Source organism: Protopterus annectens, chromosome 3.part1, assembly GCF_019279795.1.
Source record: "Protopterus annectens isolate FY-2018-M chromosome 3.part1, PAN1.0, whole genome shotgun sequence".
Lineage (NCBI taxonomy): Eukaryota > Metazoa > Chordata > Ceratodontiformes > Protopteridae > Protopterus > Protopterus annectens.
Window position 1 is genome coordinate 876,620,261 of NC_056732.1, and position 22,168 is coordinate 876,642,428.

Here is a 22,168-nt window from a genome sequence, read left to right on the forward strand (position 1 = left end):
CACTGACAGAATCAGAATAATATGGCTATTCACAGCACACAGTCAAATTATTTTATGCAAAACATATACCAAAATATTATAAAAGAGGTTAAATTATTTTTGTGAAACTATATAAAGTAAGCGTACATATATTTATGTGTCTATAAGTATGGATAGATAAATATATATTTAAAAAAAGACGGCTTACTTTAAAATCAGGTTGCTGTCTAAGTATTCTTAGCAGCACACTCTAAGTTAATTATGTACTAAACTGCAACATTAGCAAAATAAATCCAGAATATTAAATGGAAATAAAACAAAAGAAATGAAGAGTGTAAACTTGAATAAGATGCCAACTCAGTGACATTTTGTCACTCAAGAAAAGCAAACATATGATTACAGAAAGACAGCAGTCTATTTTATATAACTTTTATTCCAAAAATCAAAACATCATGACAAAAAAAATTAAATTAAAGTAAATGAAATGTGTTGATTTACAGGTATTAGCAATATTGTAAAATCTATGCAAATATCCTGTAACCCCTTTACAAAAAAAAATAACATCAGATATATGAAGCTAGTTGGCTTTTAAGAAGTGACATATTCAGTATAAAATTAATATGTTCTCTACCAAAATAGTCTCTGTATTTCTTTCATTATCCAGAGGAAAATAATGATGTAAGAGTGTAATGTTGTTTTTACAATGTTAAGAATAGTAGAGACATATTTGTTTTATGTTTATAATCCCAGAAAGGCATCACCAGTGTAGTCAGTTTATTCAAGTCACAGTGTCCTGCTGACTCTCTGAGCAGAGTCACGTTTGCAGATAAAAAGATGGTCTAAAATTTATCCATTGAAAAGCAGTTAACCGCATGGTATGAAAAATACCAACAGAATCTCAGATTCTGGTAGTAGTGCAGTCTCTGGAAAAATCTAAAGGATGTGGCTTTTTTTCTAGGCCAGCAGTACCCAAAAGATTTAAAACAGTTAATAATATACAGTTCCTTGTAGTCATTGCTGAGTACTCTCTGTTGGTTTCAGTGCATTGATTAAGAAGTTCCCAAAGCTATGAAAAGAGGTGGTCATTAGCAGTGCCATACATGTCAGCCAGCTTTTTAAACCGAGGACCCCAATCACTGAGGTAATCATAGTTCTGGTCAGAGTTTGAGCTGACTGAATCCAAAGAGCTCAGAGACTCAGCTACAGAACCAGTTCCTTCGAATGCATATGTTTGTAGGGAGTCATATGGAGGTGCACATGGATCTATATCAGCATCTTTCAATCTTTCCCATATAAATTCCCTAAAAATGACATTATCTGGAAGGCTTTTATATGTCGAACGTGAAAAGAATTGTATTTCAGGAGTCACGTCCCTTCGAGCTTTGGTGTCTCGCATAACATTGAGATTCCTTAAAGCGGCCATGTCAAAAGCCTCCGTATCTTCTTCTCCTCCCCCTTCATCATCATATCTAACTATGTTTTCTCGGATGTCTCTGTCTTCATCAAAAATCAATGTTTCCTTTTTCCTTCTTCTCATCGTCACTATCAACAGGATGAGCACTGCAAAACAGAAGTGATTATTTCTTACTCATTATGTAACTATTCCACTCATTTCATCTGCAAAGGAACACAGTATCTTGTAAAACAGAAATGTAATCAAATGGGCTCACTGTGCAGATCTCTAACAACAAGCAACAAGAAAGAGAAACAGGATGTAATGTAGCATGATAATTTCTAGGACCAGCAAAATCAAATATAAACTATGCTTGATGGATTCATTTAGGTCACACAAGAATAATAACATAAAAAAAGTTATAAAAAACATGTTACCCCAACGTCTTTCCACCTCAAAGCAAGTTATGTGGACAACATTTTATTGACTGAAAAAGTAGATATTGGCATTCCATGAGCTGACTTTTGCAAATAATGTTACAGTGAAAGGATATTATTATGAAAAAAAAATATATATATATATATATATATATATATATATATATATATATATATATATATTTTTTTTTTTTTTTTTTAATGTAATCAGTGTTGGTCACAGAGTCACATCTAAGTAATAGAAATTTGCTAAACCAACAATGCTACAGTTTCATGCAAGTGTGTGATTTCATAAATACTATACATCTTAAATGTAATGGTATCTCATTTTGTTTACTCCAAAATTGGTTTAACTGACTCAACCAGTGACTCTTCTGCCTTCAAATAACTGGCCCACTCATTGACAAGAACCTCATCAGTGAGTGTTCATCAGATCCAAACCTCATCAGTGAGTGTTCACCAGATCCAAAACTGTGGGTGTACAATGGACCCATCCACATCACAGTTGACTCCTAAAATTTGTTTCCTTCTATAGGAGTTCACCAGCCAAATTAGCATCAAGACTTTCCCTTGCCTAACAATGCCAAGCCCCAGTGGCCCATTCATTAAGCAGGATCACCTCATCATCACTGCCACCACCTCCACTGAGACAAAAAATCAGGTGGTTGGGAGTAAACCATTCAACTTAACTCCATGAATTATTTATGCTGAATTCTAAGGTCATTGCTGCAGGTAATATATCCTGCAGACGTTGTCACTGCACCTAGTCAATGATACATCCCTTCCCCCCACCAAGATGGGAGAGCTGTCATTAGCAAAACACATCAACCTCCCTACCCACTTTGCAGATTGGAAATAGTTGGGAGACATTGATCAAGCAGGAATGCACAACTTTTACAGTGATACATACAGTTCATGCAAATGACTGTAGAAACACACACAAATATTTGTTTATGGTGCTGGAGGAGCAGAATGTTGTGGGTTCCATTCCCATCCCAGGTGACTGAATTAATTTTCCATTATTGAATCTGCAGTGCAATTTAGGAGGTGCGCTGCACTCCTGAGTGTGCATTCCTTCAGATGAGTCATTCATCCAAAGTCTTATCTGCCTGAGTTGGCCGTAGCTCGGGAAGGTGTAAAAGGTCCCATAGTACTTAACAAAGACAATGGGGTTTTACTTAGCCTTATTTCACCAAGATTCAACAATTATATAACATTAGTCTTTTTCAAAGATTTGCAGTTGTACAAAAGAGAGGCTTTCCGAAAAAGTATGTTCTGTGTCCAACTTTTTATATAAAACACCTTAGCACATGTGCACACAAAATTTCCCCCCCCAAAAAAAATTTACAGCTGTATAAGAGTTTCAAACATAGCTATACCAGTGCCAAAACAAGCTAAGTGACTAGTAAAATCATTACTAGAAACATACAACTGGTGTTCATAATTGTAAAGATATTCCAAAATCATTAACTCTACTGTAGTCAAGAACAATATGGTCAATAGTTTCTGGTAGATGAAAAAATAATACCCTTCATTTATATTTTTATAAAATAATGATGTTTAACAGGTAATCTTTATGTTCTAAATGACCGAGGAAATACTACATAAATTTAAAGGACTCACATCATTACGTGACCTTCTAAATATGTGAACATTTCATTATTCCCAACCAGGTTCATTAACAAAATCTTCATAGCTACACCATTCATTGTTATAAATTCTACTGATTCGTTTATTAAAGAAAACTTGTCATTTCTACTTCTATAGACTAAGAAAAATTCTAAAATCTGGCAATAATAAACAGTCAATTAAGGCTTAAATATACATTATTTTTAACCTTTAATAATGTTTGCATAGCTATAACATGTCCTCCCCTCCCACATCCCAAAGACATGCTGCAGGTGGATTGGACACTCTAAACTGGCCCTAGGTGTGCATGTGAGTGTGCCTTCTGTGGAAGGTTGGCTCTGCCATTCAATGTGCGGACAGGTGATCCTGCTGTGGCGACCCTAACCGGAAGAAGAAGAAGAAGAATGTTTGCATAGCTATAAAATAATAACTTAGAAATGGGTGTATCATATCTAATCTGCCATCCTACTTATGCCTATAACATATAATCTTTTAATTGGATTTGATCAATTTCCCCATATACTAGAAAAGAAAATGACTAGAAGTTTAGTTACCATGTTTTCTGGATATAACCAAACCTTTTTTTTATAACTACCTAATACAAATATAAATATTTTCAATAAATGTTTTTTTTTCTCATAAGAATAGAACATATTTTCTATTTTTAACTTTACTCATCATAACTTGTTAAAATATCTTCTATTTACTGCTAAACGATACTTATAGAGCAAAATTCTATTACTAATACAAAAATGAAACTTTGAAGAAAGAAATTGCCTCTGTCTCTCCGTGAACGTCAAATCCAATACATTCTTTATAATGTACATACAATTTTAAAATAATTGAATTGCTCATTTTATGTCTAATAAAGACTGAAATGTTCAATTGTATCATCATATAACAAAATATCATCTGCATATGTTACTTACAGGGATAAACTTTAAATGTATTGTAGACATTTGTGTGTTAACTTGAAGCACCATCTCAATCATGTATATGCCAAATAAAATAATACCAACTGGCTACTCCTTTTCATATGCTTCTCAGTATAAATATTAATCAACCCAAATCACCATTAACACAAGGTTTTACAAATAAGTTTCATAAGTATATTTAGTCCAACTCCTTAATTTTCTTCCAAGACCTAAAACTGATAAAATATATATGAATTGTGCATGAAAAAATTGACCTTTTATATGTCTAATCTACACAGTAACCAACATTAGTAATTATAATTATTTTTTTCATGCACTATTTTGCAGCCCAATATATTTCTGATATACTCAAGTTACTGGTTAATAAATAACAAGACTGTTTCACACCCACTAACACTCCCTTAAGTATCCATTCATTACAGCTTTTGGTCATCAAGTATATTTCCCAGTCATCTAGCAATTTATAACAAAAATGAGACATCCCATCATATCCTGAGGAAGACTTAGTCTGGACCTTCCTAAGTGTCAGTTTCAATTTAATATATTGAAAGGGTGCCTTGTCATCTAACAAGGTTAATCCAAATACAACTATTTACAAAATATGCTCAAATGTTTGTCTGTGAGGCCTGTTCCATGTTGTCCTTGAATATGATAGAGTTAAAAATTTTTGGAATATCTTTAAAAATATAAACATCAGTTGTGTGTTTCTATTAATGATTTAAGTAGTGACTTAGTTTGCTATAGCACCAGAATAGCTAAATAATCAACTTTATTTTAAGACTTATCATCTGTAATTTTTGTACATCTTCATACTCTGCAAAATAACTTCTTATTGTGACAGACATACAAATAAAATTCCCTCTTCAGGAATAACCCCTGATATAAAATTTTACTTAATTTTACCTGTTAGAGAAAATTGTGATATTTCTTCTTCTTGTCCTACCTTTTTATACTTAAATTATAAAGCTGTAATGCTACTTTTTCCTCATTAAATTCCTGTAACATTTTTAGAAACAATAGTGCCTTTTTTGTCCTTGAGCCTCATACCCAAAACAATAACCATACAGACATAGCCAATGTGATCAGATTTTATTATAAAACCATAAATAGCATGATACTAATTCAATTCATTATTAGTTTGAAGCAAAGGCCAATTTTTCAATACTGCATACAATAACAAGTATGTATAGGTAGCATGACAGAATGCTCATTTCCACACATCCAAAGTATCTACAAGCAGTGTTAGGATAACACTTACTAAACAACAATCAATCCCACTGAGACAACTCTAGGCCACTGCACATTTGGTATACCAGTAGGAAGGAAGGGATGTAAAGGAATGACTTCCCTTCTTATTCAGAAGGAAAAAGTCCTTCCTCTGCCCTCATTGCAATAAACAACTATATTTATCAACTCCAATAAGGAAGGCCAGAAAGGTAAGCTCCTATCCTCAATGTCAAAGACGCTGTACATTCCTTGCTCTGCCAACATATAACCCACTTCCTGACCTTTTTCTCTAGCTGCCTAACTTCCTGTCTAAGAAAATATGAGGTATCCATAAAACTAGATCCAGTTCTTAGTCCACCTCTTCCTCTCCTTTCCCTGTACTTACACTTCAAATAAACTAACCAATAACACCGCTACATGCTCAGCCCCTCTACCAGGCAGAAGTTGAGAGACAAATAAATCTGTCTTTAAACTCCATTTTCAAAACTGCTCTGTTGTGGTCTTGCAATAAATTTTGAACTTCTCCAAAACTCCATCACTTTAGCACTGCTCAAATGCAATTTATATTCACTTAATAATTTTATCTTTAAGGAAAACCACCAGCCTACCTAAGATGCATAAGCTAACTTTAACTCTTGTGTCCTCTGTACAAACTCTGTCAATGTAATGTTTCATTTGATGATGTGTAAAAATACATTCATATAAAATATATAAAAAAGAAGTAGAAAACGCACTATTTTTTTATTTTTCTGTTTCTACACCTGTCGATAAGCCCATGTGATCTGAAAAACAATTCCTTAGAATCATATCCTTCACACAAACTGCTACTTGAAAAATATAATTAAAGTGTGCAGAACAACTGTTTCATATATAACTGCAATCGTGGGCCTTTTGGACTTTAAGAATGTATTATAAGTAAATCTTTGCAACTTGAAACATCAACATCTTCAGGATTTTTACCTTTTTACCTTTTCATTTTTTTATCTCCAGAAAGTGGAATTAATGTTTCTAGCCCAAATGAGTATCCTCTTAAATTTCAACCATGGCTCAAAACTATTCCGAAAGTACTAATAGATCAGTGCTGAAGGACCAGTATTCTATACCTTGTAAATATGCATCTAAACAAGTGTTTTTTTTTTTTCTGTCTGAGAAGCCTTTCAAACATCTTGCAATAAATAAACATCCTATATATATATATATATATATATATATATATATATATATATATAGATATGTATATCTATCAATATATATATATAGATATGTATATCTATCAATATATATATATATATATATATATATAGATAGATGTGTGTGTGTGTGTGTGTGTGTGTGTGTGTGTGTGTGTATGTTAATCCATACCCAGCTATTGACAAAATGCATTAAAATGTTTGTGTAGGGGGCACGTCCCTCCCTTTAAACCACATCTTCCTTTGTGATTTCACAGCTTTTTTTAAATACTGTTTGGTTTGGAGATAACACCTTTTTGCAACTGTCACTGGTGGTAATTTCTCCCTCAGAATGCACAACTATATTTAATTAGAGACAAATTATATAACAGACTTCTCTACACAACTTCATCTATCTTAGGTTCAGAGGTGGCATGCTGAGAAATTTCTTTCTTCTAAGGGAAGAAGTTAGAAGTTTTACTTACATTTGCATTTTTACTATATTATTTCAGGATAGTCAACCCCAAAATATTCATTGCTAACAAATCCTGCAGATTTTCTCTGTTTCCCAAATTCTGTACAGAATGCATTAGTACAGTTGTGTGTAAAATGCCTAAATTTCCACAGAATAAAACACTATTTAGATTACCCAGATATTGAATGACTTACTTATTGTTTTTTTTTATTTTCAGAAAAACTTGACATTTAATGCTTTAAATGTCCAGTAACCACTAATTATTCTACATCACCTTCCCTGCTCCCAGCCCAGACTTCACAGTCTCAATGTATCCTTATTTTTCACAAAGATTTCAAAATGTCACAGTGCCAACTTAATTCCTTTCTCACTTCTGGTGGCTAGTGACTTCAAATCAAAGGGGGCTGCAGGAGACAGCTGAATGGGTGGGGCCAATGGGAAGGGATGTGGCCAACTAGAAAAGGGTGGAGCTATGCTAAAACTGAAAAAAATGGGACTTTAATTAAATACGCTGCCCTGGGTGCCACTGCCAAACTGTCATTATGAGAGTCCAACCAAGAAAAAATGAATTGTAGAAGAAAAAAATATTTTAGTGCATTCTTTGCATGACAGCATACTTAATATCTAGATGGAAACAAAAAGGTTGCAAGGAATGAAAAAATACATTACTTTTTAAATACATTACTGGAATGCCAGTCAAAATCAAGTATAAAAAAAACAAGCAGCACTCAACTCAAACCACTTTTCCTTGCACTGCAGTTCTAATTATAATTTATATTCAGCTTTATAAAAGTACCAAGTAATATGCCAAAAGTAGCAATCTCTGTGATTCCCCACTTGTAAAAATGTTTCTTATCCAAAAAAGACCTGCTGCCTAACAACAACTATCTACTTGTCTCATGGGGAAAACATGATCTAAGTAAAAATGAACAGCAAACAAGAAACAAGCTCAAGATAAATTGCTTAAAAGATTACTGCACAGGTTATGGACCACACATGATAGATTGGCATTCTGTTTAGTTTACAGGTAAAGCCTGCAAAGATGACTGCAAGTCTCCAACGAATGTAATGAGCTTCTGAAAATATTGTAATCCTGTCCTTTATTACAAATACTGTCATATGCATTTCAATACCTAAGGCTTGTAAGGTATCTAGTTATGTAAATATTCTCTGCATGGCAACAACGAAAAGGCTTTCAATGTTGGTAATTCTTTAACAGTATGCTTATTAAAGCTTACTTGCATCTTACAATCTCAGACAAGCTTACCTGATGATCATTAAAGCATTGCTACTTAAACACAGAGCAACAGGTACAGCAACAACATGCATTTTCTGAATAAGCAGAAGCATGAATCAACAGTATAAAAATATGACAGAAAACCAGAACATTATGCAAAATCAAGGACAGATGAAAAGCCACTGTAGTAATTGTGTCTATCTTGGATGGGGGTTACTGTGCAAACTTACACTGCATAACTGCTCCTTGCCTTGCTTGGACACATCCACAGTCACTACATGGGGGAGTGGGGTGCAACAAGTAAGTCACAATTTGAAATGTCTCTGGCTGACAGTGATGGCCTTGACACATTTGTCATACCTCGCAGCCTTAGAACGAGAAATCTGAACAAACCCATAAACAAAAGTGGGACAAAGGTGCCAAAATAAGGAAAATTTTTAAATATTGCTCTTATAAACTTAGAAAGATAAAACAATAGTAGGTCTTGCATTAGTATGAATTTTCTGAAGGGTATGAAATATGAAGCTCAAATGTCTGTCATTATTTTCTAACTTTAATCTTTAATGATTTGCCACTAATTTGCCAGAAAACCACAATTTTATGAAAAACGGACAAAAAATGTGATGCAAAAGTATAAAATAGCCACACAGTACAGCTGGGAACCTGTCAAAGAAGGGGCACTTTTTAATATTAGTACTGTCCACGTGAGCAGCTGACAAAATAAGAGAATCTACATGGATCTGTGAAATTAAAAGAAAGCTATAACTCTGATCATTACAATTATGTATTAATTGTAAACCCTCCGCGTTTTCTTCCAAATTTGTCATTTTGCAGCAGGATTCTTAGGGGGAGAGCAACATTTTGAGCCAAAATTGGGGACAGTTGAGAGGTCTGGATATACCTAATTCTAGAAATTGATTTATTTGCGTGCACCTCGCAACTTCTTAACGCAGGAAATCTGAACAAGGCCAAATATGTTGGGGAACATACAAACAGTACTAAAAATTGCTCTTGTATAATAAACAGGTCTTGCTTTAGCATGCATTTTTCTGAAGAGTATGAAGTCTGAAATGCAATGTCTGTCATTATTTACTGACTTCATTCGCAAATGATTTGGCAGAAAAACACACATTTTATGAGGAGCAAACTAAAAATAAGCAAAAATCTATTCATCCTGCAAAAATCTGGACAGTTAAGAGGTATAGTTCAGCTGGGTCTGTCTGAATTTGCCACCCTTCCTCCCTCATAAAATCATGGTCGAATGGGGCCTCCCTCTACAATTATTCCAATGTCCCATTACTTGGCTATTTTGCCCCATTTACCATAAACATTATAATGTTTTAGAGCACAAACACTAATAGGCATCTGCTAAACAAAGCAATGCAGTCTCACAATGGAAATAGACTTAGTATTAAAACATATCTGCCCTTTAAGCTCACATTCATTGAAACAGCATTGAAACCCACATTCAAAGAAAATACATCTGACCTGTGGCAGATAAAGATTAACATTGGGCTGTTTTGAAATCATAGGCCTCTTGTACAGGAAACATACATGTGTTCTTTGATAGACCTTCCTGATTGTATTAAATTATTTTCCTTGTATAATACAGTACAGCTGTTAGAGGGCATTTTAAATGTATTGCTTTGAACATTTTTTCCAGTAAACAGTGAAATTAAATGCATACACCAATAATTTCACCAGGATTAACAAGGAGAAGGTCATGGTGAGCTGCCTTTCGGGCGCTAGGATCCGCCACATAATACAAGCACTCAGGTCACTCCAAGGCAAGTACAAATATGACTCAGTCATTGTCCATGCTGGTGTGAATGACCTGAGACGTACCTCCCTGGACTACATGAAAAGAGACATAGAGGAGCTCTCTGAGCATGTAGCCCAGGCCGGTATGACCCTGACCTTGAGTAGCATCTTACCCTCACCAAGAATGATGCCACAATATGAAGACAAGATGATCAATTTCAACAACTGGCTTAAGTATTGGTGTCATTCAAAGGGGATCCAATGCCTGTCATCTTGGGATGACATGCTCGACAAGCCACGATGCTTCACTTGGGATGGCTTGCACCTGTCACCCCTGGGCTTTTGGATATTGGCAAAGGCTTTTGCTACCCCCATAGTGCCTTTTTTAGGCAAGGCTCAAAAGACAAACCCACCTCCATAGATATCACAAGGGATAAGAAACTAAGACTAATGCTACTCAATGCCAGAAGTCTAAACCTCAAGATGCATGCACTTGAAACTCTCCTTAGCATGGAGAACATCGACATCTGTGCAGTAACAGAAACCTGGTTCAAGGCTCCTGAGAGCACCCCAGCACTACCAGGTTATACCTCATACCATGCTTTTCGGCCCCAAAACTTGGACCGAACCACAAAAGGAGGGGGAGTATCAATATTTGTCAAAGAAACCCACACCTACAGGTTGGTGGCACAGCACGAAGCATCAGAGACTATCCAGGTGCAACTAACAGTGGGTAAAACTGCCTTCCAGTTTATAACCTGCTGCAGACCTCCCTCCCAAACCCAGGAACCCCACTCAGCCTTCCTAAGAACACTGGAAAATATGAATGTCTCTCCAAACACCATTATATTGGGCAACTTCAACTATCCAAACACAGACTGGGAGCATTACTCTAGCTCCAACACCCTAGCACAAAATTTCTTAGAATTTATAAACTCAAATGCTATGGAACAACTTGTAACCACTCCCATAAGAGGTGAAAACATACTGGACCTGATCATCACCAACATGGGGACTCTATGCTCCAGCCCAGAAGTGTATCCCTCACTGGTAGGATCAGACCATAAACTAATCTCACTGGATATTCACATCCCGACCCCACCCCCTGCCCAGAAAACCACAGTGAAAAACTTCTCTAAAGCAAATTTCACACTCCTCAAAACTGAGGTGGAATACTTCAAAGCCCCCGGGCCTGCGGAAAATATGGCCCAGACTGCAGAATCCTTTATAAACGTATTCTATAAACACCTTCAGGAATGCATGGATCATGCAATCCCAAATAAAACCAAGACCCAATCCTCCAGAGGCAGACATCCTGTCTGGTGGACCCCAGCCATAAACAAACTATACAATAGAAGGAGGAAGCTACTACATGATAGAGCAAAATCCCAAAAAGGGAAGGCATCTCAGATCAGTATTAGCAAAAAACTACGGGCACTCATAAAATCGTCTAAGGCCAGCTTTGAGAGAAAAATTGTACAGGACACTAAGGATAATCACAAGGCTTTCTTTAGTTATGTTAGGAACCTGGGTGGGAATTCCCAGATATGCTCAGAATTAGTCCAAAATGACAAAAAATATACCGAACCCACAGACATTGCCAACATCCTAGCTGACAGGTTCAGCGGAAACTCCCCCCCCCCACCAAAAGGGCAAATATCTATCCCAGCAGAGTGCTGCCCCCCTGACATCTCATATGCTCAGGTAAGAGCTGCCCTCTCCAAAGCAAAAAACACAGCATCAATGGCACCAGACGGTGTCCCGGGCTGTGTCCTACATGAACTCCAAGAAGAGGTAAACCCAAACATAAAACTACTGTTCAATCTCAGCCTTACTACAGGATATGTACCCAAAGAGTGGTGTACAGCAACAGTGGTCCCTCTCCACAAAGGTGGTGCCTCAACAGATCCTGGAAACTATCGCCCCATAAGCCTGACTCGCTTGGTCTGCAAAGCTAATGAAAGGATCATCATGGACCTTATAAATAAAAATATTGGGGACCTACAGACACTGGATCCTACCCAGTTCGGCTTTGTTAAGGGCAGATCCTGCCTCTTGCACCTGGTTGATTTCTTTGAAACAGTCACCAAGGCCATTGAAGAGGGGAAGGTGGTCCACACAGCCTACCTGGACCTCGCAAAAGCCTTCGATACAATACTCCACTCGGGCATTATAGATAAGCTCACCAGCTTATATATAAATCGCTATGTCACTAGATGGGTTGCAAACTGCCTCAAGGACAGAACCCACATGGTTAGAATTGCTGGAGCCATGTCAGACTCCAAACCAGTTAGAAGTGGCATCCCACAAAGCTCAGTCCTGGGACCTCTCTTGTTCAGTATATATTTCTCGGAGGTACAGGCCAACACAGAAGGACTGTGGCTGACCAAGTTCACAGATGACTGCAAACCATAATCAGCTCTCCAGCTGACACAAGCATCCTCCAAAAGTGCCTCATAAAAACAGACAACTGGTGCCAGAGCCATGGCCTCAAGCTAAACGCCAAAAAGTGTATAGTCATCCCCTTTGGCAAAAACAAAGTGCCCACAAATTACCACATATGTGGTAATCCATTAAGTACAGAAAAAGTAATTAGGGACCTGGGGACCCAAGTTGATAGCAATTTCTCATTTGACAACCATGTGGCCAAAGTGCTTAGAAAAAACATTTTATATAGCCCACCTAATCATGAAGGGATTCACATCTAGATCAGGGGAGGTCATCGTGCCTCTTTACTCATCCCTCATCAGGCCCATAACTGAGTACAATGCCCATTTTGGGATGTACCTTACCAGACACCTCCAGCAACTGGAAAGACCCCAAAACTACCTCACCAAGAGTATCAAAGGTCTAAAACAGATGCCATATGCTGCCCAGTTAAAGAAACTCCAGCTCTACTCAGTGGCATACCACCTGCTCAGAGACGATCTGTGCCTGATGTATAAAGCCATGTCCAACCCGGAATTAAAGGACATGCTGCACCTCAGAAAATCCAAATCCCATCATGCTACGCGCTCGAGAGACTTGAACCTCAGCACTGAAATAAATAGGACATGCTGGACGGACAGATTCATAACCCAGAGTCTCCCTTCACTCTGGAATAAAATCCCTGTCCAGGTTAGGCAGAGTCCCTCATTGACTCTCTTCAAGAGGAATCTTGATGACTGGATGGAAGATCGTAGGTTTACCCCGGGTATCACTTCTGTGTCACTGTTAGACAGAGGCACAGTATACTAACCTTGAAAAAGGGCATAGCAAAATTAATTTAAAATGGGTGGCGAAAGCCAAACACACTCTGGCTAGGCTTATAAATGCCCTAGGGCAGATAGCCAAGTATGAACCTATGAACATATGAACCTATAACAATACTGCCCAGTTCAGAAAATGTACATCATAAAAGTCTACTGAAACTTCTACAATCCACTAGTATCAGTAAATATGCACAATCTCTGCAGAAGTAAAAGTCATCTAAATAATTCCACATTAAAGAGATCTGTAAGTAATGAAGAGGTTGGTGCTAGCAAACAACTTTATATTTCATGGTTTCATCTATAAATAAAATGCCTGTTGCTGTTTAAGAATAAATTGCCTATGTTACATTAAAAAAAGATAAGCTAGTAATATTGCAATAGGGCATGGATGGTAAACTGATAACAGGTTCATCATTACTAGGTATCTCCGCCAAAGAGGACATTCTCAGGACTGCAGCATCCACCCACTTTAAAAGTACAACACAGTACAGTATCAGCGATGCATCTACATACTGTGCATCAAAAGCAAATACACTACCTGTTGTGCTAACCATACAAGCAGACTTAGCATAAGCCACATTAAACTTCTCATCAATCTCTCAGCTCCTTGTAAAATCCACTTGACACTGTATCTTTCAACTTTGAAGCACAAGAAATCTGGAAAAAGTCAAAATTTATTGGGGGGGATAAAAGCCCGAAAACTAGGGACACATTTTAAGCATTGTCTGTATAATCCTGGAAAGTTACTAGAAAGTTTCTAGAATAAAATGGTGTGTTACCTCCATGCATTTCACTACCAATACTTGGATCCAGGACCCTGTATACTACAGTGAGAGCAACACACCACTATGCCAAATCAGCTGATTTTGAAAGATAGGTAGACTGAAACTTGATTGGCTATCATTTATTGAATTCAGTTCTCACCATAGCTCTCAACCTCTTAGCACAAAACACCCAGACAAACCCAATAATGGGGGGATCCAGCTCCCAAACATATTCATAGAATTTAGTTCTTACCGCAGCTCTCAACGTCTTAGCACAAAAAACCTGGAAAAAGCCATTAATGGGGGAATACAGCCCTAAAAATAGGGACATTTTTAAAATATTGATCTTATAAAGAGAAAATTGCTAGAATAAAAGGTTTGTGTTATCATGTACTTTCTGAATAATATGTAGTCTGAAATTCAAATGCTTGTCATTATATACTGAATTAAAAATCCAGAAAAACACAAATTTCACAAGAACAAAACTATGAGGCAAGAATTACACGAATGGTTGTGGGTAGGGAATTCAAGCTCTTGCTACCTGCTCTCAAGGTACAGGGTTTGAGTCTAGCCACCTGGTATATTTCCTGAGTTTTATCTAGCAGCCAGGTATAATTACCTGAGGCATTACACACACACACACACACACACACACACACACATACAACCTTCCTTCAGTTGCTGCAAAGTATACCCAGCCAGCAAAGTCCGTTGATAATCCTTCCATTGCTGCAAAGTAAGCCCATGAGAGCAATGCCCTTCCCATGAGAGCAAGCTGCTACCAAGCCTGCAGATGTTGCAGTCCAATCCCCTTCCAGTCAATGCAGTTGCAACTGCATAGACTTCTGGTATATCTGCTGTTGAATGTTGTCTTCCTAATCCAGACTATCTCATCAGCAATCCAGATTCTATTTGCATGCTCAGGACTGGTTCACCAGCAGTCCAGATATCGGGAAATGCCATGAGTGAGCATGCCTGAAGTTCTGGGACTTGTTTGTTTTTATTGTTTTCTTTCTTTTTTACAGCTGGTTTTCATTTCATTCTTTTTTACTGAGATGCTGTAGTCCTCAAGTCCAATAGCACAAGCTGCCCCTTCTTCTTTGTCTAACAAAAACAGTCGTTGATCTGATTCTTTTTAATTTTCTGCTCTAATTTTCATGCCAATCATTAATTAGGAACTATGACTAAGAAGTAGCGCTTGGTCACTTTTCAAACTCAGCTAATATGTGTTGAAGCACAAATTCCATCTCTGTGTTTAAGTCATTTATTTATTTATTTATTTATTTATTTATTTTATTTTACATTTGTTAACCAGGATACTTAACATCATGACGCTAAAGACAAGTAAACACACTGTACTCTTAATGTTCTCCCTGATATAATGTATGAATATGTTTGCTTGTCTTTAGCCTCATGATGTTAAGTATTGTTACAAAACTGTGGAGCTTTTGTCCCCGGGCCTCTGCTGTAAATGGACCTCTGTCCAGTCAGACTATCCCGGTTAACAGATCAACTACTGTACATGGCAATCATGACAAAAAAGGCTCCACCTTCCCTACAAGCACAGAGTGATATGAATAAGAAAGGCTACCATTCCTGGAGTTGCAAAGTAATCAGCAGCCCACAGTAGATTATGTGTGTGTCTGTGTGTGTGTCTGTGAGTGTGTGAGTGTGTGTGTGTGTGTGTGTGTGTGTGTGTGTGTGTGTGTGTGTGTGTGTGTGTGTGTGTGTGTGTGTGTTTGCGTTTGCACACAGCACACTATTTCTAATAACTCACATACATGGTATACCTCTAACTTATACATTCATTATCAGCATGGTTATTTCACACAGAGCCATCTCTTTAATAAGTGCTAGCTCAGTATTCAAAGCATATACTGACATGCAAAACTATGCATGTAGTCAAAAATATGTGCAGTTGTGTTGAAGGAAATTCTGGCTACCTCCTTAATAACACCAGTGTGCAGCCCTATAAACACTGCAGGAATGTAATACAACTCCATCTTTGCACAGACTCATAATATAACTGAGCATGCCTTCGGGTTGATGTAGGCATTTTTTTTCTCAGTGCATCTGCTGGATATCTACAGTACTGCCCTGAGGCAGCCAGCAAAATGTTTGCAGTATGTGCCATGATGCATAATGCAAACACCTGTTAGGAAGGTCTACATCCTTACCATATGGTTGCAGCAAAACTAATTCCAGACCCCACAGAATTAGTAGTCATAGTGGCAGCAACAGAAAACAACAATGAATATCAGGAATCAGATAATGCAGAAACATTGAAAGCCCCTTAGCAGTGCAGGCAACGTGCCAATATCTGATGAACAAGTATGGATCATGATGTTGTGTAGATTAAACATGATACAAGCATTCTTCACATCAAGCTATGCTGGTCAATATATTGTCTCTTCATATTATGCATCAGTTTTCAGCACTGTACCACACAGGAGGGAAGTTGCTGTAGGTCATAGTCATTATCATTTATATAGGAGACAGAGGACAAAATAACAAAAAATTGTCAATACAGGCTGAGTGGAGGAAAGCATTGCAGTGCCTGGATGCCATGGCTGGAAAATTTAAAAAAATAAATGGTGTTGGAGATTACTTTGATCTCTGACAGGAGTGTGGTGCCACCTGTATGATCTTGCTCTTGTGTCACATTTTTGGTGAGAATGGGCTTAAGACCTCCAATGGTAGATAAGATATAGCCACTCATCAATAGCCATGCTGAATGGTGTCAGGTCTGTTGACCATGCCTCCTGCAAAGGTCCATGTAAAATCCACTTCAGGTATGTAACCTAACCAGACTATGGACAACACTGCCAAGCTAGGCAGACATGATGGCACTGGAAATTGTATGCATGGAGGTGATAATGTTGTAGCGAGTACAAACATAAACCTCCATAAACTGATCACTTCCTGTTGTCTGAGCTCCATTGTCCTGTGTCTATGCTATGTATGAGCTTGCAGCTTATGAATGCCAGCATCCACATTAGTGCCATACAACACACTTGCCAGCTCCACTGTGGACAGCTTGATAGCATGGTGTTTCTTTTAATACTCCTAGACATCTGCTGATTTATTACCCACTGCTACATGTATGATATGAGCCATCTGAAGTGTGATATCAAGGGGATACCCTTATGTTACTCATCTGTGGTGGTTAAGCACATAGAAGAAGCAGTACATACCTTTGAAGGTGTTGGAGTAGTTGTGAGTCTCTCAGCCACAGTAAGCCCCCTCACTCCCAACACTTCTCAGTATGTTTGACTATGTACACACCATCTGTGAAGGACAGTTTCCCATCTAGCAGTGAGGCAAATAGTAATGATGCCATGTTGTCTGACTCTGACATACATGCATCTTAGGACTTCAGAACTGTGTATATTAGCACCTTGTCAAGACTTAGCCATTTCAACCAACTAACCATCAACTCTTCTATTTTTGGATGCATAACATATGTAATACCAAAGTCAAACCAATGTCATGTGCTACAACAGTAAGTTTGCTAGCATCCAGTGAAGGGTGGCAGTGATGGGCACAGCAGAAGAGCTGCCAATTCAGTATGAGTGTAGTACAGACATTCATTTAAGCTTATATTGTAGCTGCTTAAATAAATATCTTTTGGTTAGAAACTGCAGCAAAGAGCTCACTGAAGCCCATTGCTACAGATCAAGATTTTTTTTAATCCGCAGCTTGTGTGAGGCCTTTTTTGGACCTCAATTGACGTTGAGAGGAGTGCAAGTCTCTGAACTGCCCAATGCTCCAGTTGAGCTAGCTATGAGTTTGTGCTAGTGCTTGAGGGTAATATAGATTTCATATCAAAGTCTCATGTAGGTTATACTATATTTCTTTAATTGTGGCATGTAAACTGATATAAAATGGTTGTAACAATAAGTTCTAGTACACAACCTATAACAGGCATAAACATGCTTTCATAATATACATAATAGAGCCCAAACTGAAAAGATCACAAAAAGAGGAATAGCATAGCTTGTGCAAAAAAAAAAAAACTTTTTTTCAATTTGTCTGGGATGGTTGTGTGTAAAGTTCTTTTAACCTTTGGGATATGCATGTTTCAAATAACACATTTTGATCATTATTATTTAGGAAACAGCTATCCTAAGCAGATTGTTGACAACTCCTTAAAATATTAATTTATTCTCTCTGTGTTCAGGTTACTCTCAATTATCTGTAGTTATAATGTGTATGTGTGAATAAATTAGTTTTTTTTTATTCTAGGCAGCACTTTTTACATATTTCAATCATTCCTAACATTATCATTTAGAATGAGAATTATTCCTTATTATGAAAATCATAACACAAGTCTTCAACCTTCTCTTCCCTCTGCTTTTCAAGAAGGATAGAAAATCTTGTCAATTCTCACCAAAACCAAGAACTACTGGTTCTTGTTAACCACACTGTTAATGTCAGAATTAATCTAGTAACAAATAAGGTGTACTTTACTACTCTTAACCTGAAATGTGTCCTCTGGTTATTTCAAAATTTCTATACCATTAATTAATTTCAATATCAATACAAATCCTTTGGAGGGTGCATAATTGCAGTTGTTTAACTGTTCTGGTATTATAATGCATTCCAGCTGCCAAAAAAAAAAAAAAAAAAAAAAAACGAGTAGTGCACCAGAGGTCTTCTTTTGCGAATTTCCTCTCACTATATTCCTCTGCCTTCCTTTATCATATTATTTGCTTCCCCCTGTTTAGCAACTTTCAGATGACAGCTTACTGGTATCAGCTACAAGAGACAATATCAGACGTCTTAGTGTTTCTGCCATTCCTTTTCCTGATGTCCCCCACATTTTCACTTTTTCCTAGTTCATAGTACAAGATTGTAACATGCCGATCTGTGATTTCTGTTTACAATGCAAATAAGAAACCAGAGATCCATTAACCATAAAACATTTTTGTGTACATTTCTGGAACTTTATGACTACCTATGCATGATGCTGTGTTTCATTGATCAAATCAAAGTGTTTCTTCATGTCCAGTTTTAAATATTAATATTTCAACTAGTCACAGAGATATTTTAGTCTTAGTTCATCAAAACCATCGCAAAGAAAATCAATTGGACACATCCTAAGCAAGCTCTTCTATGACTTCCTTATTTGAGCATGATTAATATTCCCGAAATGTTGCTTATATGTGTTTCATTCTTGGAAACATTATTTGCCTTGGCTCTTGCACTGTTGTGTAAGTCATACAATATCAAGTGTGTGTGAAATAAAGGGATGTAACTAATCATTTATTCTACTGGCTATATCTATGATGTTCAATTTGTTTGCAAGATGCCTAAAAACATGCCCATTTCATTAAATTAGTGAGTAGCATAGACTTTTCATTGTTTTTGCCTTCTCTAAAGACCTGTGTTGTGGCTTTAGTTCTTCCAGTAAACTTGCCTATGTAGCTTATTACTCAATGCATGCAAAAAGTTGCAGCAGTAAACTTCAAATAATAAGGACTGACACATTAAATAACCTATAACTGCTAACTAAGACGCTGCTCTGCCAACAGCCCATCGGGATTTACTGTTTTTAAGAAATTTTGAATGATATGCACTTGAATTTGGACACAAACTGCAACCTTATAACAGGCAGGATGTGTTAAGAAAATCAAAATACGCAGAAGGTTCATGCTATTTAAACTTGCTCTTAACTTTCCAGATATCTTTGCATCAGAAACTGACTTTCATGGACAGTGGCAGTAATATACATATATACATACATATATAGATAGATGTATAGATATTTTTTCTCCCCTACTTATATGTTTATCTACCTATCTAAGTATCTAAATATCTATCTACCTATCTAATGATGATACAGCATACCACGCCAAACCACAAAGAACAGTTAATGCTAACATCTCTGATAAGTTATAAAAAGGTTGTTGCTAACTTTTTTTTTTGCATTTCATGATCTATCGTCTTTATCATTTTCAATTATTTTTATCTAATTTGCTTTTAGCACCCTGCTAAGCTCATTCTTTATTTTGTAGTTGCCTGATGCCTGATGTTAAATTAAAAAAGCCAAGTGCAAAAATGATGCTTTAATGACAATATTATTTGTTTGACTAGAGATACTATTGAGAAATATTGCATTAGTGGCTAAATATGCGGTTCTTATCTCTAGTTCTTAATGAACTTACTCAAGTGCTAAGGAGCTAGCAGAAAACGTAATTATTTTAATCAACAACATTGCCTTTAGACTGCCAGAATGTTCATTGCCAACAATGTATACAAGAAATGAGAACAACTTTTTCCTACATATTTTTGCACTTGTAAACTACATGCCTAGATGAAATTAAAAGAAAAGTAACAAGCACCAGTAATTTATTTGAATGATTTCCATGTGTTGCTACTGTTCAATGGTATAAAAGAAAATTGCTAGTTTGAAAAACATTGGGAAATTTTGTGTTTTTCTCATGAAGAAACATATTTATTATACAACTCTATAATAATTTTACCTACACATTTTAATTTATTATACAGCTCTATAATAATTTTACTTACATATTTTAATATCTTACCAGTAGAAAACAGCACAGCTGTTATTAATTGGGTAGTTTTCTTTTCACAAGAAGGCATTTATCTGGCATGTGCCAATTTGTGGACTCTTATAAACAGAAGTTTTACTGGCAAGATGATATCATAAAAGTGATAGGTCATATTCATATAGTTCACATGTAAATTTCTTCAACCACATAGAATTTATTTTATTTAGGTAATTGCTCATATTGTTGCTGGGTTTGTCAACTAAACCTAAATGGACCATTTTCACATACATTATTTGAGTCACAGAAATGCAGATATCTTAAGAAAACTGCTTTATGTTTCAGAAATGGATGTCAAGACGTTTACCTCAAGAGTGGAGTGAACTGAACATGTGGCAAGGGATAATGTCGCCAGGAGCAGATAAGTGTTGGATACCAGATCAAAAATCATGTTGCTTTTATCATTTGTTCATTTTCTTTTGTTTTTATATGCAAATGCATTGCTTGAATCAGGTATGTTTGCATTTATAAACCACAACATATGAAACAGAAGTTCATATTTTAATACATACTATACAAACTACAGTCTTAGTAGATGTAAAAATTCTTATGAAGCATTCCATAAACTACAGCATTCTTTGGAATGATCTATACCAGTTAAATAATCCTCTGCAAGATGTTTACTGGCAAGTAAGGGCAAGTCATGCTAGATAAAAAATATAATATCTGAAAACTTTGCTGAGTAAGCTAATACAGAATTAAGCAGTCATCAAAGTAAAATGCGCACAGAGGGGGGGTTCTTCTACTACATCAGAAAGAGAAATGTAAGAAGCACTAAGTGTAACTGATCCTGTCTTATGTATTAAATTAAACCTTATTACACAGAGTGATAAAAGCTACTTTCCTAATGCATATGTTACACAAAACCTATTTAGTAGTGATAGTGATACAACCTATTACACAAAGACCAGTATATTCCCCAAACCCATTTAGGGCTGATTAGGTAAGACATAATCAACATGTATTCTGTACATAGTGTATGATAAGAGTAGTTTATGACAGTGGCCTCCTACAGTTAGCAGTTAGCATCTGGTTGTTTAGCTGCATTATTGCAAGTTTTTCTGTGCAGCTGATCTGCTGTAACTTGTCTAGGATATCTGCCCTATTATTTTGAGATGACTATCATTATTTTGGTCTGTAGAAGGACCATTAGAATGATCGCAATTGACATGATAAGCATTCACAAAATAAAAACATCTAATATATATATATATACACACACACATATATATATATATATATATATATATATATATATATATATATACACATATATATATATATATATATATATATATATATATATATATATATATATATATATATATATATATATATA

General features: G+C 36.4%; 1 protein-coding gene across 1 annotated transcript in view; it reads right to left on the bottom strand.

Moving 5' to 3' along the window:
* Positions 1 to 392: 392 nt before the first annotated feature.
* Positions 393 to 22,168, bottom strand: part of LOC122798305 (cadherin-7) — a 705,913-nt gene continuing 684,137 nt past the window's right edge. The window contains exon 12 of the mRNA XM_044067132.1: positions 393 to 1,539. Coding sequence (XP_043923067.1) covers positions 1,046 to 1,539 — 494 coding nt within the window. The 3' untranslated portion in view covers positions 393 to 1,045. The remainder of the gene's footprint in view (positions 1,540 to 22,168) is intronic.